Raw genomic sequence first — 17526 nt, 5'->3', positions numbered from 1 at the left:
TCTTAACCAATGGCGGATTAACGGTGTGTGTTTTACAAAACAGGATTTGACATCAGCAGCAGTTCTACCTTCACGTCCGTCAGCGGCGTGCTGCTTACACAGCACAAAGTGTGCGGCCACCACGTTTGACCGTCGTTCTGTTTTTCTATCTCTCTGTGCGATAACAACCAGTCGCCTGATTTCTGCTGTTGTGTCACAGCGGCTCAGCTGAGCTCATTGCTGCTCTGACGGTAGTTTGAACCGGCGGCTCGGGCTGTGAGGAGAGTGAGAGAGTGTTTTCACAAGCGCTGTTTGCAGGCCTTTGTTTATCCAGCGGCGTGTCAGGCCAAGGTGTGCCTTCCCCGCTGCTAAACCACTTACACAATACCTGGCATTGGGCCAGATGCCTCTTTTGGCGCTCCTTTTCCCTTTCCTCATCTGCCACCCCCCCTCAAAGAATCAGACAATTGTTTCACATTCCCGGCTAACACTCCATCATCTCTTTCTTAAAGTTTCTCCGAGTCTTAGATGTATTCTTTCAGTTCGACTTCTGTTCACAGGCTCCCAGTGTTTGACCTCATCCACATGACTGAAAATATTTCCAGCCATATAATAGCTGGAAGTGTGTGTGTGTGTGTGTGTGTGTGTGTGTGTGTGTGTGTGTGTGTGTCCCACATTCTCTCTTTCTCGTTCTCTTTCAAACTGGGTCAGGCCTCCAGCTTACTGGAGGCTTACCATACAGTATGTAGTAACACCGATGGCAAAGGTCACCGTGCAACTGGTGTCTGTTTTTTATTCCCCTTTCTGTGTTTGGATTCTGGTTTGTTTTTCTTTCCTTCTTTGTTATATTTCCCCTACTGTGATTCATTTTTGTACTTCTATCACCTCTGGAATAACAGCAACAATGAGAGTGATCTTTGAGTCAGAGGACTTGCCACTATCATCTGATACACCTTTTTAAAAACATTTTCTAAAGCATCATTTTGTGTGGTATGATCTTATCTCGATTGCCTCGGCGAGTCCGGCCTGGCACCTCCAGGCACTGCTGAATCACTCCACATTTAAAAAAGAAAACAATGTCATAAGGCCTCTTGAACTGCGCACTCGCAGAAGTGGAGAACTAGGGCAGCGTCCACGGTCACAAAGCTAATTAGTGATTTACGCGCCGAGATGCGGTAGATCATCTATGGACACACACACATGCACTGAGTGAACTCATTAGCTCCAGACAGTGAGCACAAAGAATCAACACACCAGACCAGCTTTGAAATGGGAAACCAGCAACAATGGCCTCCCTCAGACACTCACAAATAAGTGCTCTAGAAGTGCAGTTTTGTTTTGCTTTCTTGAAGGTTTGATTTGATGACCGCTGAGCAGAGTGTGTGTTTCTTTTTTATATGTATAGCTGCATCAGTCAGCGAGCCGCGCGATAATTCACCCAGTTCTAGCGCTCCATTTCTGTCTCTCCCCTTCTCTCAGTTCTGTCCTCCCTACAGCGGCTAGCTGGATATGTTCACAGTGCACACTCTGTCCGATGGATGAGGCCCACGGTGGGGGAACTACAGGCTTACTTATGTAGCACATGCTGCAGCCTATAGATGCTTGTTGTCTGTGTCAGGCATGTTTGCCGTGGGGTTTTTGCCCTCTGGTACTGGCTTCGCTGCACATACTGCATCCAGTGTGTGCTGCAAATTCATGCCTTTGACTAGACGTCACTTTTTCTATGCATCATCTTGACATTGATTTGTGAGGCATCACCAGTTTGTATCATGATGGATGAATGGTTGTGATGTTTGGGGGATTTACTACTGAAACAGGAATTTATTTGTTTTTATTTTTAAATAGAAAAACTGTCACGTTAGCTGCTTTGTGCGTTTTGATTTAGTGTAATAATGCTGTACGTTAAATACCTTTAAGCTGTGGTCTGTATACATGGTGCCCAGAGGACAATTTTGTTAACTTTGATTTGACCCTCTAACGTTTCCTCTTGCACCACCATCAGGTCCGACTAATAAGTTTGTCCAAAACTGTAGTTTGTGACCAAATACCTGCCAAACTAAGGGCATTCCCATCAGCAACTTTGGGTTTAATGCTACTGTAACTCGACAATGTTAGCATGCTAACACGACAAACTAATATTGTTGACATGGAAAACATTTTACCGGCAAAATATGTTAGCATTGTTATTGTTAGCATGCTGACATTAGCATTTAGCTCAAAGCACCCCTGTGTCTAAGTATCGCCCCACAGAGCTGCTAGCATAGCCCCAGATGTTTGGTTTGGGTTATATTTTAAAGACTAAATGTTTAAATTGGAAACATAATCAACAGATTAATGATGGAAATTAACTTTAGTTTCATATCTAATTTGATCTTTAATGCTATTAAAGGAAATATTTGACATTTTGGGTTAGATAAGATAGATAAGAGGCTCGACTCCATTCTCTTTTGTGTACAATATATGTTTAGCTACAGCTAGGTTAGCTTAGCATAGCATAAAGACTGGAGAGGGCAGGGCAGCTAGCCTTTTTTTTGTTTAACAAACAAGATATATATCGTGTTAGTTGATGAGCATTAGGAGGTGCTGGTAGGAGGATTTTGTTACCTTTGGACGGAGCCATGCCAGCTGTTTCCTTCTGTTTACAGCCTTTATGCTAAGCTAAGTAGCTTTATATGTACATACAGATATCAGAGTGATATCAGTTTTTCTCGTAAAACTCTTGAAGAGAAAGCAAATTTGTGTCAACCTATTCTTTTAAGGAATCCATCAATGCTACATGGTGTATTTATAAGAATAAATTCAACTTGAATTTACTCTAATGCAACATGTTGGGGTCTTTTTGTTTGTTTGTATGCTACTAATGCCAATCACACTCTGATGTTGAACTTGCAGAGCCCTGCTCTGCTGTAGTTGTGTCATCCAGTGACTGTGTGTCTAGGTAATTTGAAGTCAACTTAATCCTAATCTCTAATCCCATTTGACTAAACATTCCCTGCCATATGGCCCTGGCGAGACACACAAAAAAAAAGACACACACGCAGGCAGACTAATCAGATAGAGCAGCAGCTGTGGTCGAAGACGCTGTTGACTGGACTACCACGAACAAAAACAACGTTATTTATGATTAATATCAGCTGTGTTAATGTGGTCTGAACATGTTTACAGATAATACAGAAGGACAAATATTTGGCAGAATACTAGACACCACACGGTTTTATAATCTCAGAGTAGAAGTATGTGGAACGCAAAGGACTTGGTTAAGAATGTGTAACTTCTGTCTCCGTAAACAAGACGGTGACGAGCAAAAGGTCAACTATCAGGATGCCAGCTATTGTGGGCATGAATTTATTTGATCTTTATCTCAAGTACAGAGACTACAGAGTGCTGTTATTAGTGCTCAGTAGCATTAGTTCCTCGTTTATTGTCTTTTAAAGATGTGTGTGTGTGTGTGTGTGTGTGTGTGTGTGTGTGTGTGTGTGTGTGCGCGTGCGCGCACATATGAGAGGAGTCTGCTTTTTTGTTGTTGCATGTTTCATATTTGCAATGCACTGACTAGTGCTAGTGGGCGTTTGTGGTTAAGTGTAATAGTTGTGTGTTTGTATTTATATGCATTATGTATTACACACACGGCCAGAGCTGCACACTGAGGGATGAGTGTGTATCAGCACAGGAGACGATGTTTTTGTGATGTTTCAATGCGATCAGATGTAGCCTATGCATCCGGAGCCAAGTGCAGACCATCATTTATTTATGTGTGTGTGTGTGTGTGTCTGTAGAGACACTCGAGGTTCAGTGAGTTTATGCAGCTCCCTCCTTCTCTTTTCGTCTCGCTGTCTGGCTACTGGGGTGGCCGCTGTATACGAAAAACACGACAGAAGGATGAGGAGAGGAAGAGATGTGATCAGATGTGAAAAGCCTCTAAGGAAAGTGTCATAGGTGCAGTGTATGCATGGCTTCCTATAGTCTCTCTCTCTCTCTCCCTCCCCCCTGCATATTTCCTGCCCGGTTATGTAATGCGGGGGCCGCTCGGTACTTTTTTTTTCCCTTCTTCTTCTACCCTTCCCAATCCAGAGCATGACATGCCTTCCTGTTTTTCCAACAACCCAGTGAACTCTTTTCCCAGGGCAACACTTAGGAGGGTGCGTGCGCACGCACACACACATATACATACACACACACACACACACACACACAGTATCGTCACGTATTGTAAGTAATTTGCTTATTTTAGCCAAAGCTTCTTACCCCGGATGTATTGTGTCTGGTGGGCCACATTAATGTCATTGTCTCACTGTGTGTGTGTGTGTCATCTGCCTTCATATCATAATACATCCTCTCTTCAGTCCTGATGTCAATTTCTTCTTTAATTTATCTGTGTGTCCACTTTGGCAAGGAGAAATGGGTGTGCCAGTCCAATGACAAACAATGCAGCCCAACTGCCAGATGTGTGTGTGTGTGTGTGTGTGTGTGTAAGCATGCTTGTGTGTTCATTTTATTGCATGTGTGCAATGCACTCTCTGCAGTGGACTGTGTGTGTGTGTGTGTGTGTTTCTGGGTCTCTCCATTGTCAGTGGCTTAAGCGCTGGAGCTTTTTCCCGCCAGTGCGGCGTTTTGTGGGAGGGGCTGTGGCTGGGCTCAGCAGCAACAAAGAGCCAGAGCTTCCCGCCTGATATGCAAATAGGTGTTGAGTGGGCGGGGCCGGGAGCCTCCCCTACTGCAGCGTTTAACCCCTTCACTGCCATGGTGCGTTTGCGCTCCTTCTCAAAAGGTTGATTTATCTTTTGGCAGTTGTTATGCAAACATTATGTTCTTTATTCATGGCCACATTAAATGACCTGCTGACCATTATTGACCCTCCGTTTTCCCACTATCTTTGCAGTGTTACTATGTTTGAATTTTACACGGTCCCAGATTAACTCTGTGGAAATTTGATTGAACATAAATGAAGTGGTCTTAAAACTAGATCTTGGACCCTCTTCATGACAGATCCTGGTTATAAAATAACTGTTATTGATATCTTGTACCCTGCAATTCAAATTATAATATAATTCTACATTTATTCATCACCATTCATTTAAATTGATGGTATTGTGCAATACTACAATATCAATATGAATATCTCAACCTGCAAAACAGCTTGAATTATTTGATTTCATCGTCTTGCTGTGAGGAGACGTTTTTCATCTGGAACTATTTCTTCTTTATTTCAGTGACCGATCGACCCCTCGTGTGACACTAACATTAACAGTGAGCAACAGTTAATATAAGAATCAAAAACATATTCATGGATGAAGTCCATTGAGATCATATGGATGACATGCAGTAGCTTTGAAACTAAATGATAAATCACCTTTTGGCTTTGCTTCCATAGATTTTGAAGATTTTGAGTTCCTGCAAAGAGAATAAAACACGTTGCTGCTCACCTGAACATGCTCTGAATTTAAACTACTTAAGTTTCATTGTGTTACTGATACTTCACTAAAAAGTGTAAAAACCTGATGCAGTATTTTAAAAAGTCGAAGCTCCATTTGCTTTTTACAGATATTGTAAAACAGATTTTGTGTGCGTGTGTGTGTCCACTTATAACTGCCCACGGCTCGCCCATGTTCTAAGTGTGTTACGCAAGCCAATGTAACATTAGAAGGCATGTAGACCAGTAGCAGCTGTCGTACACATACATGTGCGCTCCACACATTCTCTTCACCCCATTTCAAACAAAGGGCTCTATTATATGAAGACGTCGTGGGCTTCGACATGCTAAGCAGACGGCGGACTCCACACGGTCTCACACACACCTCATACACTGTCAAATGTTTCAGATATTCACTCACTGTGCTCTCCATTCGTGCGTTTCTCTATTGCAAACTATATTTAACGTATGACCACATGATTCATGGGAAACATTGGAGCCACGCAGTCGACGGCAGACGTACAACATTTGTGATATTTGATCCAAGGCTTCTGATTCTCTAACAATCTGCTTTTTCTCCTAGAACCAGTAGCTGCATGCTCATGCATGCGACTGTGAACAAAAACATTAGTTTATGAGTTGGTCACTTTGGTCGTGCAGCATTAGAAACGTTACCCATGTCCAACACTATAGAAAGAATGAGGGCACATCACTCCACTAATTGACTATTATTAAACTATTTTATTCTAGATTGAGAGAAACTTTATTGACCCTGAAAGCAACAGAATTGTGTTTTTTGACACCGCTCATATGCGGGCTTGTATGCGGTGTAAGGATTTCTGGCACAACTTTCACCTACTTTACTTCCAAGGTGCGTGGTGAAAGGAAAGAGTCTGAAGAGGTGAAAACCCCGGAAACACTCGTAGTATAAAGAAGACATGAACTGTGGCTTCATCTGATGAAGACAACAAGCCGAAGCGTGCTGGTCTCACACTAAAGTTGTTGTTTATACTTTAAATGTTTACACTGCAGTCTTGACGTCCTCTTCACACTGGACTTTAACAGTCTTGTGATTTAACGTTTTTACAAACAACATTCAGAGCATTAATATAGCATCAAACAACTGTTTTCTATGTAAAGATATAGTGGAGTCAAATGAGCAGAGAATGAAGTTTCCGCTCTCCGTGTGTGTGTGTGTGTGTGTGTTGTAATCCGAGCTTCTCTGTGCTTTGTTTACGGAGCCGTGCGTGCCTTTTTTTTTTAGTGCACGTGAGAGTGTCTTGCTAAGAAAAGCAGTGTGATTCTAATAACAAGGCGGTTACAGCTGAGAACATGGTGAGAAGTGTAACCGCCCCCCCCCCCCAGCTTAACACTGTTAGCTCTGTCAGCACTGTTGCCGTTATTTGCTCTGTTAGCTGTGAGCCGCCGGCTCAACTGTCGCCATGTTGAGAGCCGTTTAGAGGCACTAGATATGCCCGTAATTTCAAATGTAGCACCTTTAGCCACCAAATAGCCAACTTTCAAAGAAAAAAAGTGCCAGAATGTACTCAATAACTGCAGAATTCTTTATTTTTGAATGATTGGAAAAGACTTCCACCTCATAGAGCTACAGAAATGCACTCGCAGACACACACAGGCGTGTTACATGCACACAGAAGATGTTGGTTAGCACAGTTGTACGGCGCAGGTTGACCGTAACGACACCCGGGCTGTTTTACATTGCGGCTGGCGAGCAGAGTGACTTTCTGCTGATATGAAATACATCAGGTGTGTGTGTGTTCATCAGATAGGTGTGTGTGAGCGAGACACGATGAGCGGAAAAAAAAGAGGCTTCAGTGAAAGGCCAGAGGGGAAGGCACAGTTGAGTGTGTATCGCACACACAGTTTGGCTGATAAGGTCACACCTCCCCTCCCCTTCGCAGGGCAGTTAACGGTTAATAGCTGATCCGTTTGGGCCCAGCCCTGCTGCAGTGGCGCGACTTAAAGAGGGAAAGCAACAATGCGAGCGGGGAATTTGCAAAACATTTCAGGGGAACTTTGGGATTATCTGATAGCCTTGACTGTTGGTGGAGTCTAACGGAAAATAAAATTCCCCCTCTCATGACCCTGTGTGCTCTGCTAAACCATCCTCACAAGAATAAAGGTCCGAGAAAACACTTGTAACATGTAGGTTTTGCCTCAGTTTCTTTGCCCTTCAGTTTCTGTCACAATGCATCACCTGCATATGTAATTTAACTTTGTTATGTTGTGCTTCGGGTCGTCTGCTGAAAGGTAGTAAATAATTTACATTTGTCAGGAGTAACGCAGGTTTGAATTTGAATGCGTGCCATCAGGGAAGTTAAGTGAGACATTGGTTCCTTATTTATTACATGACAGTTGGGTTACAAAGCCAGACCCGTGGATGGTTTGTACCACACACACACACACACACACTCTTCCTTCCAAACCGCTATTTGCATACTATCTTCTTTCATTTTACTTCCAAATCTCTTTTAGCTCGGCGTTCTTTCCTTGCAGCTGCTTCTTTCTCTGTGTGCAGGCTGTGGTTGTGTTCTGCCCTATAGGATGGTACAGTATCTGCTTGCTGCTCCCTTTTCCACATATAACTTCTGACAGACTCTCCTGTGTCCCCCTGCCCTACTTTACACCTTCCAGCGCTCACACTGTACAGTACAGCCAGACGGACCTTACAGATGGAATTTGTGTCTGAAGCCAGTTATCTTTTAACAAAACCCACTTAGGGCCTCAAGGCAGCTACCATGGATGGTAGTGATGATGTTTAAGTGTGTAATTATGTTTTAAAGTGGTTTGATTATCAAACATTGATGATTATTTGGAACAGAAGATCAGTTCCATCATTCATAATATTGCTATTTCATTAAAGAGTCAGAAGGTCTTTTTTAGGAGGAAGTAAACGGCTTCTGTTTTGATCTTAATTGGTTGGTTTTACAGTCTTTCATTATTGATCTTTTGCTGCCCCCTTGTGGTAAGATGGGGGACATGGCTGAAGTACATAATACTGTTAGAAACATTCAATGCTTAATTTCAATCCGCCCCAATCTCATTAAAGTTCTCTGTCAGACAGAAGTCTGTCCTGAAGCTTGTTGCTTTATTTATACCCGACACCTTAAACATTAAATTAAAGATTATAGTGTTGTTTCAACCGAATATTTAGAGATTAGTGAAACTGCAATATTCCAGTAGCAGTATTAAAATAGAAAGAAAGGACTTTTTTCTCTTTGTTTATTGCAGCTTATTGTTTCTCCTGATGAATTCTGGTTGTTACTGGCCATTAAGAGATAACTTCCCAATTGTTGTTTGTCAAATCTAGTAGATATAAATCAAATGTATACCCTTTTGTGTTTTACAAAAAGTGGCCTCAGGGAGGAAATGATAGGCAATAAAAACAAATTCCCCCCATCATTATTCCTTATTTTGTTAGTACCCATTCATTTCTGGGATTCTTCTGAGGTCGGGGAAGATTTTACTGGAGGCCGAGATCACTCTTACCAAGATGAGAAGAGTCTTCTTGTTCTCACAGTCCACAAACTGTTGGTCCAGCGCAAGAAAACATTTTAAAACATTTAAGAAAAACGCGTTGAATGTCATATAATCAAATTTAGATTACTTTATATTTTAAAGTATTTATAATAATTGGACCATTTGTCCAAATCAATCCCTCTGGATGCTGCTGCACGCGTTCAGCTTCTGAATGACTTCTGCTCTTAGATGCTTTTTGATTTTCCTCTAACTTTAGCACTAACGCTCTGGAGAAACGCATCTTAACTTTTTCTATTAAACAGTACCTTGATTTCATTCTTGCTGATGTTCTTCTCACAGCGTTTCTTCTGGTGGCCTCTCTCCAATTAATAATAAAAAACAATCGGTCACACACCTTTAATTTGTGATCAAGTATTCATCATTCAGCACAGCCGGGTCAGAACAGATTTGGATGGTTAGGAATGTTTAGTGCATCTGGAGTGGGCTTCCCTAATATTTCTTATATGGAAGAGAAATTTAAGAGAATTTAGCTGCATGAGGCCCGATTCCTTGTTGAGCTGCGGTGATCCCAGAAAAGCTTTTAAATACACTTTTGTTCCAGCTGTGTGACACGTATAGCACATCTGCATTAGTTACTACATTGACTAATGTCATGGACGGAGCTCTACAGACACACACCATCAATTGTTGAATGTAATAAATGACAAGTTTATTGTTGCACAAAATGTACAAAATAACAAGCAAATGGACGGCCCCCCCCCCCTTCCCCCTCCCCCTCTTAGCGTCCCTCCCCTCCCTCCGGTTCATCTGCATTAATGAAGCTGAATTTCTGAAACCTATGACTACGGCAAGTCCAATGGTCCAAGCCAAACGCATGGTAATTCTGAGAGACAACACATACCCAATTTCAGCGTCACTGAACAATTAAAAATGAATAAAAACACCTTATTTACACATTTCTGTCAGAACTTTTACAACATGCCATCTATATATTTATACAGACTATGCTTGTTCACATACCCCTGTATAGAAAATATATTATAAGATCAAATTAAATTAGACTAAGGGCTATAGACATCCAAAGTACAGCGCTTCTTTTTACTCTCTGTTTTGAAATTTTTTATTTTTCCATTTCCCACTTGTCCAACAGTTTAGTTCTTTGACAACCTCGTACTAAAAGAAAGAACTCTAGCGATGCAGATTTCCATGTATGTTCTGTTTTTCCCTCGAGGACCCAAGCTGACCACACAGATGCCTGTTGACATATTTACACTGGAGCGCTCAGACCCCTCCCGTAAAATGTAAATTTGACCGCCTTCTGACTTAGTGAGCGTCATTGACCTGGCTCTTTCATATCCTCTTACTTAAAATGATCAGTGATGTTTTAAAGGACTACAAGATCCCCCCCCCTCGAGCCTGGCTTCATGATGGAAGAAAAGCAAAAGACCAATCAGCTTTGGCACTGGGTGAAGAAGTAAGTGTGCTGTGGTTTGCTGGAATGACTTCTATGTTTGTAAAATCTGATTCCTCCCTGTTTGTGCACTAATGTGAATAACTGAAAGCAGTTGTTCTCTGAGTTTGAGATTCACCATATTAGTGCAAAAAAAGAGGGATGAAGTAACTGATATCTTACAAGCTATGAAGTACTGTGGTATCTAGACCACATCAGCACCATGGAGAGAGAGAGAGAGAGAGACATTCAAGTAAAGCCGGACTACTCGCATGATGTTTTGTGCTGGAACATATCGAGCTTAAGGGCACACAACATTGGATGGAATTTTCTTTTGTGGCAAGGAAAAAACACATATCCCATGGATGGATGGATGGATGGATGGATGGATGGGGGAGAATAGGGGTGAGGAGGAGGGGCAATGAGGGAGAAATCAAGGCGAATAAATGGAAGCATCCTAAAAAGACTTCCCGTCTCCTTGCCTCCTTTCCTTCAGCTGCACCGATGCAGCAAATAAACAAAGCAGGTATAATCAAATCTCCGGAGTGCATCCATCACATTGCTTCATGAATCACCTGCAGGTGGAGATCAGTGCAGCGGCGGGAGACTCTGCAACCTCGAGAGCTTAAAGCCTCCTCCGGTCAAACTGAGCGTGAGAGGGAGCACGAGGAAGTCTGTGGGAAGTCGGTTTGGGATCAGATCTGAGGGGAACGGGAGATGGCCTTGTTTGTGTGCAAAAATACTTGTCGGACTACTGCTGGAACATGAACCTTTTGAGCTTGCTTCGGTTCTGACCTTACATTTTTGCAATAAAGCTTCCTCTTTAATCCTACTTCTTTTTCATCTGCTGCATGTGTTTCACTTGTTTTTAATATATATCTATATTTTATTTTCTGGCTTTTTTTTTCTCTTTTCTTACTTTACAAAATGAGAGACAGAATGATGGACAGCTGACAATATATATAATTATTTTTCCTCTTCTTATTATCATCAGGTTTCTCTTAGCCTGGAGATGATTTCCTTTGTTCGTTGTAAACAAACGGGTTTATCAGCCACTGGCGTTTGTTTCCTCCTGCTCCTCTTCTTTTTTTCTCCTCCTTCAAGTGCACTCCCTCTTTCCTCCCTCTGTCCTCCTCCTCATTGCAGCAGGGCCCTGATTTGTTTGGAGGTGCTGTCATCATTTAGATGCCGTGTCGTATACCTGAAGAAGAGAGACGTGTTGAAATGAGAATGTTCTTGGAGATCCTTTTTGTCGGTCACGTCTTTCTCTGTCGCAGAGACACACACACGCACACACACATGTTCATACACACCTCAGTGCGTTCAGGAGTCCCTCCACGCTGTTGGACGGCTGCTCTTTCAGCACCTTGATGCAGCCCTTCATCTGCCCGGCACAAAGACAACACAGGGTGTTAGAGAAAGGTCAGCAGCCACCTATATAATGTCCTGCTGCTACAGCAACTGACTCAAACAACACGCGTTTATAAAAGTAAGAGTGTTTCATGTTCAGTATGTATCATACACGAGCTAACATGTCTTTATAAGGTTAGACCTTGTTTTGTCACTGTTTAACATAAAGCATTGTCTATTTGTCTTCACAGGCGGTGGCCTTTGTGATTTTGCATCCCGGACAGTTTGATTCAAAGGATTTCTGCTTCTGGAAAAAGGTAAAAATATTCAGTATGTCACAAGAAAAAGCTCAAATTAGAGAAAACAGAAGACAACGTGAACCTTTTGTCTCTTTCTCAAATCATCTTCCGCTCAGATTAACCCAGACCACTGGATCAATATCGAGGCTCATAACGAGGGTTGTTTTTCGATTGATTTTCTGGCTTTTAATGCAGTTTATAAATAAATTTGTTTTCCGAACAAATTTTCATTTCTTAAAGAGAACATATGCTCATTTTCAGGTTCGTACTTGTAATTTGAGTTTCTGCTAGAACATGTTTACATGCTTTAATGTTAAAAACAAACTATATTTTTCTCATACTGTCTGTCTGAATAAACCTGTATTCACCCTCTGACTGAAACGCTGACCATCTCTTTAAGTCCCCCTCCCTGAAAAAAGCCCAAATCTGAATGAAGGGTTTGTTGAATCACATGTTCTGCTCTGAACAGCCCACAGAAACCTGACTGGGTTGTCTCATTTCACAGTTTGTGGGTTGGTAGGCACTCCAGATACCCAAACGTATGTGCACCTGCACTAAAGAAGTGAGTTTGTCATGATTATGTATCTGAAACAGTATTTAACGACTAACAAAACAATTCTTGGCAGGCTTCTAAAGGCAGAGCTAGGCAGCTTTTACTGCAGGTTTTATTAGCGGCAAAGTCTCATCTGGCACCACGCTGTGATGATGTATTATTAGAAGTAAGTGCGCGTCTGCCTCCCAAGGACTTGCAGCGTAAACACTCCATTTTAGTTAATAAGCAAAAGTACCTCTCCGAACCCAACGAAAGCTCTAAATGGTGAACAGTCTCCAACGTAATCAAATAGAAATCTTAAAGGAAGTGCTTCACGGTGTTGCAGGGCAGAAATCACAAAGACGTGCGTCTGTTTCTAAACACAGACAACGTGTGCGTACTCACATCGATTTTGGAGGTCTTGGCAAAGGCCCCTACAGGGTGAACGTGGTCATAGAGAATGATGACGCCCACCATCACCCTCATGCAGAACAGCATGGTGTCTGTGTTGGTGAACCGACAGCGGTACTCCCTGGGACAGAGGCAGTCGTGGAGGAGGAGAGGAGTTTCACAAAGAGAAATGAGGACATAGAGTCAGGGTCAGAATACTGAAGCTCTGTGTGACTGCCGATGACTTTCTATTCACATAAAGACATCAAATAAAATAAAGATTAAAGATTTTAAACGTAGCATGAAAGACACTCTGACTCAAACTTGAGACGACCTCTTTTGTGTTGAAAGGGCTCGTTAATTAAAATCTATAGACTTCTGACCTTTGGAGAGGAGGAGAAGCGGGGACGGGATTGATGGAGAGAGGGAAAGTGTGGAAAGTACTCACGGAGTCTCCAGCATGACGCGGCACACACAGGCCATGGTGCTCAGACAGTCCGTGGTGTCCTCTATGGGCAAGGTCTTGTTCTGAAGAAAAAAGAGGAGCAAGAAAAAAAAGCCTCTCTGCATTAAAAGAAAACCCAATATTGATTTGAATGTTTGGAAATTAAACTTTCATCCTTTCCCTCACTAACAAATGCGAGGACACTGTCGTCTGTAGCTCAAGTACCGATTGAACAAAATGTTCTACCACAAGGGGGAGACTGAGCACATCTGCAGAGTTCAATACAAAAAAAACAGCATGTCCTCGAGATTTTGCAAAAGTCTCAAATGTCAGTTTCGTGGAGATGAAGTTAGAAACAATACACTAAAATCTATTCGGCCTTAAAGATATTTTTGATAAAATGACACATTTTGAATACAGTTGAATGAGTAAAACATTTTAACTAATAGATATCAACATGAAACTTCCCCAGTTGATTAGTTGCATTAAGAAAAATACTTTTTGTATTACAAGTTTCCTGAAATTAATTTAATTACGCAAATGAGGCATTATATAATGGTAACATTTGGTGAATTTAGGAGAAATCTACGGACGCAAATTGACAAAGTCGTAAAGTAATCGCCTGAATGTGTATTTTGGACGTTTTCCTTCCACTAGTCTGAAAGAATACATGTTATGGAAGCAAATAAAAGCCCAAAATTGACTAGTGCATGAAAAATGATGTCTCTCCTTAACCAAGTCTTGTTACTGTAGACGTATCTAAAGATCTGACTTAGGAACAAGATCGTACCTCTGAAACAAACTTGGTGGTGGCGTTACTCAGAGTCTTCAGCATTGGCGTTGCTTCAGCGTAGAACAGGGACATCCGATTAGCCATCTCGTTGTTGACCTCGTTCTCCGCCTCCAGCTGTGTGCCAAAACAAAAGGGATATCTTTAACCAGCATTCATCATCAGTTGCAGCCAGCCCAACAATCAAGTCATCCAGACGGTAAAATGAGAGTGGCTCTGATCTGTGTAACTGGAATGGGAAAAGGAGTATTGCATGTACATCTCTTGGAACACCTCAGGTCGTTAATGATCGAAGAGAGAAAGAAAGGGAAGCCGTGCAACACATGTTACGTCTCCGAGGCCTCACCTGCTGGTTGTTCAGCCTGTTCCTACTTATAGTCCTCCTGTAGTAGCTGAAGTCATTCTGAATGGCTGGATTTGTCATCTGCATGGTGAGAGGAGAGTGAGATTCATGATATTGATTTTCCACTCCAGTAAAGGTCAGTTTCTGAGGGGCTGTAATAAGACCGGAAAAAAATGACTCCCGTCACCTTTAGTTCATCAAAGCTGAGTGTGAAATGAAGGATCTCTGCGAACTGTTTGGCCAGAGCCTGCTCCCTCTCCAGGTGCTGCATGGGCGCGTACGGCGGGCTGGTCAGCGCCTCCAGCAGGCTGCGCAGCGCGTTCTCTGCAAACACACTTAAATATCAGAAACAAGCTGGAATCATGACATACTGCTACAGACTGACGTTCAGACTGCTGTAATTCTCTCTAATCTGGCCTTGAATTCTCTTTCATGTCCCCAGATGTAAAAGCAAAACGCAGCAGCAGGAGGATTCAAACTGCTTCAGACAGGTGAAATCACTTCAGTCCAGTTCTGTCACCTCCTCGCTGCATATCACTGGAGTCCTGTTGGGCTTTTAGAAATGAACCCAGCACTTTTGGAGCACAGTGTGGGCCTGAGGCATTATAACAGACCTTTAGACAAGGCTCGGGTCCTCAAACAGGGTCCTTCTGGCTGAGATTTAACATTAAATGTGACCAGAAATTTAGCATCAGAGCCCTTAAGCTTTGGGACAGCATGCCTGTTTGATTCTAAATGTGTCAGCATGACTTTAAGGATGGCGATGTTGGTCTGTCGGTCCATCGGTCCACCACTTTGGTCCAGAAAATATACATTTTGAACTTCATGGACTATGAAATGTGGTCCACTCATGTTCCCCTCAGGATTAATCCTAATGACTGTGGTGATCCTTTAAAGAGCACTCCACTGATTTAGCATTCACCACGGACGCTTCAAAAAAAGGATGAAAATTGATGCAGAAAAACCTGAATTTTAATCTTTTTTAATTTCCTGCATTCGTTTTCCGCCTACTCTACCCACGATGCACCTCGACGGCCAACAGTTTGGTCAGAGACTCGGGTGTGTTGTGCTAATGTAGCCACGAGCAGAGATGAGGAACGGGTTACAGAGGTTCTGCAGTTCAGCAGCTCCCTTTTTGCGTTAACAGTCATCACACAAGACAAACTAAATAGAGTCTGCATGATGCTCCATAGAGGTCACACTGCGGCTGCGGTGTCCGTGACCATCCCCTGTGTCACACATGCTACTGAACCTAAGCCCTTTCACTGCTTTGCTGCCTCTAACAAATCAGACACCAGCAGAGCTGGACCTCAGAGGCTCTCTGTAGTAGTAATGCCTCAGAAGCAAAGTCCCCTGAGGCCCCATCCCTTCATCTGCATTAAAGATTTAGAAGGGCCTTCTATAAATACAGCAATGAAGTGTTTCATCTGAAGGGCCTGGGCACAAACCCCTCTCGCCCTCCTGCTGTTAGCACAGAGCACACGGCCCCTATCCGCTGATTCCTGAGGGTATATAAATACTGACGGTTTGGATAGGGAGACCCTGCAGCTGTTTGTTTACTGTGCATGTGACCTCTTCACCTCTTCTTGTCCCCTTTGGTGAAATAAACAACCCTCCTACTCATTAATATTTGATCGCGTTCTCTCCATGAGGGCGGGAAGGCGACAAGATATCTGTTGTACCATTACTGACGGATACATTAGCGCAGATACATTATCATTAATTATTAGTTATCCCTCTTCACGGTAAGCTGAGTACACGATGTCCACGAGATCGAAGTCTTATTATTGGAAGGCAGGCAGCCCAACTCTATTCCTCTGCTCTCCCTCTCTCTCTCTCTCTCTCTCTTTCGCGCTCTCTCTCTCTCTCTTTGTGCTGGACCACCATGTACCACTGTTTCCAAGCAACGGCTGCCTGGCTGCTAGGTCAGGATGCTGCAGAGATGGCTGAGAGGACATCAGTGTGTGTGTGTGTGTGTGTGTGTGTGTGTGTGTGTGTGTGTGTGTGTGTGTGTGTCAAGGAATGCTTCCGGACTGAAATTGCATGTAAAACCTCGATGGTGGTTCATTGGCAACATGGAGTGGAGCTGTGAAGCAGCACTGACAGAACAAGATGAGCATCTTCCCCCATTTTCTAGTAATTTGATTTTTTCTTTTCTCTTTATGTCCTCAAACATAGAAGCATCACTTTGATGGATGCAAACAGAAACGAACAGTATTTATACAAGAACGACACTTCAAACACCTCATACATTATTCACCACACAAAATAACATTAAAACAATTGATGCCCTGGGGAACCCACCTTATATAGGATGACATATATCACCATTACCTTCATATTTCTATTGTCTCATGAATGCTCTTCTCCTGAGCTGTAATGTTGGCTTTGTCCCTGTGGTTGTTCCCGTATGTAGTGATGTCATCTCTATGTAAGGAACAATAACAGTCTCCCTGTTTATCACCTTAACGTTAATCTGCCTCATTTCAGGTTCAGAGAAACACACACAATGTGTCAGGGTCACAGTGTTTTAACAGCGACTGTCACATATAATGCATGTCAGGCGTCTCACACCCTGCAACTGTCGAGTAGTTGTCAAAAAGACAAAATCAACAGCTGGTGTTACCATGCAGTATCTGTGAGACCATATGTTGAACATTTCAGCGTTCCTGTGCACTCGTATGCACTGCGAATGCCAAGTGACACTCCAAACAGCCTTTTCACACACATTTTTGTCACATAATGTGACAAACGGAGACCAAAGAGAGGTTTTGCCACAGTGCAAGAAAAGCTCATCATAGCCTTTATAGGAGTGCAAGTGATGCTCTTCTTTCTGTGTGCACCCTTCACCTTCATCTTCTTCTGCTGTTTCATTTCTTGTAATCGTCCTCCCTTCCTCTGTCTCTACCCGTACAACCCTTTCACCCACTAAGGTGAAGTTATGTCCTCTTTTAGAGCCACAGTCAAGGCCTTGCTTCTTATCAGACCTTCAATATGACCACCAGAGAGTGTTACATCACCTGAAATAACTCTATAG

The 17526-nt window shown here is 42.7% G+C and overlaps 2 protein-coding genes across 7 annotated transcripts in view; one reads left to right on the top strand and one right to left on the bottom strand.

Moving 5' to 3' along the window:
- Window positions 1-4551, top strand: part of trit1 (tRNA isopentenyltransferase 1) — a 36618-nt gene extending 32067 nt beyond the window's left edge. For all 4 annotated transcript variants that reach the window (XM_031854313.1, XM_031854312.1, XM_031854316.1 and 1 more), the window contains one exon: window positions 1-4551. This exon is cut by the window's left edge and continues 1362 nt beyond it. The gene's annotated coding sequence lies outside the window, so the exon portion shown is untranslated.
- A 5026-nt stretch (window positions 4552-9577) lies between these two features.
- fam49al (family with sequence similarity 49 member A, like) overlaps window positions 9578-17526 on the bottom strand; it is a 32323-nt gene continuing 24374 nt past the window's right edge. For all 3 annotated transcript variants that reach the window (XM_031854319.1, XM_031854318.1, XM_031854317.1), the window contains 7 exons: window positions 14677-14813; window positions 14493-14570; window positions 14147-14263; window positions 13360-13439; window positions 12927-13053; window positions 11654-11724; window positions 9578-11541 (listed from right to left, as the gene is read on the bottom strand). In XM_031854319.1, the coding sequence (XP_031710179.1) occupies window positions 11478-11541; window positions 11654-11724; window positions 12927-13053; window positions 13360-13439; window positions 14147-14263; window positions 14493-14570; window positions 14677-14813 (674 nt within the window). In that variant the 3' untranslated portion in view covers window positions 9578-11477. The remainder of the gene's footprint in view (window positions 11542-11653; window positions 11725-12926; window positions 13054-13359; window positions 13440-14146; window positions 14264-14492; window positions 14571-14676; window positions 14814-17526) is intronic.

This window comes from Anarrhichthys ocellatus, unplaced genomic scaffold (assembly GCF_004355925.1).
Source record: "Anarrhichthys ocellatus isolate YVR2014 unplaced genomic scaffold, GSC_Weel_1.0 scaffold14, whole genome shotgun sequence".
In the NCBI taxonomy this organism is placed as follows: domain Eukaryota; kingdom Metazoa; phylum Chordata; class Actinopteri; order Perciformes; family Anarhichadidae; genus Anarrhichthys; species Anarrhichthys ocellatus.
Note: the sequence above shows the minus strand (reverse complement) of the source record. Positions and strands in the feature narration are given on the sequence as shown.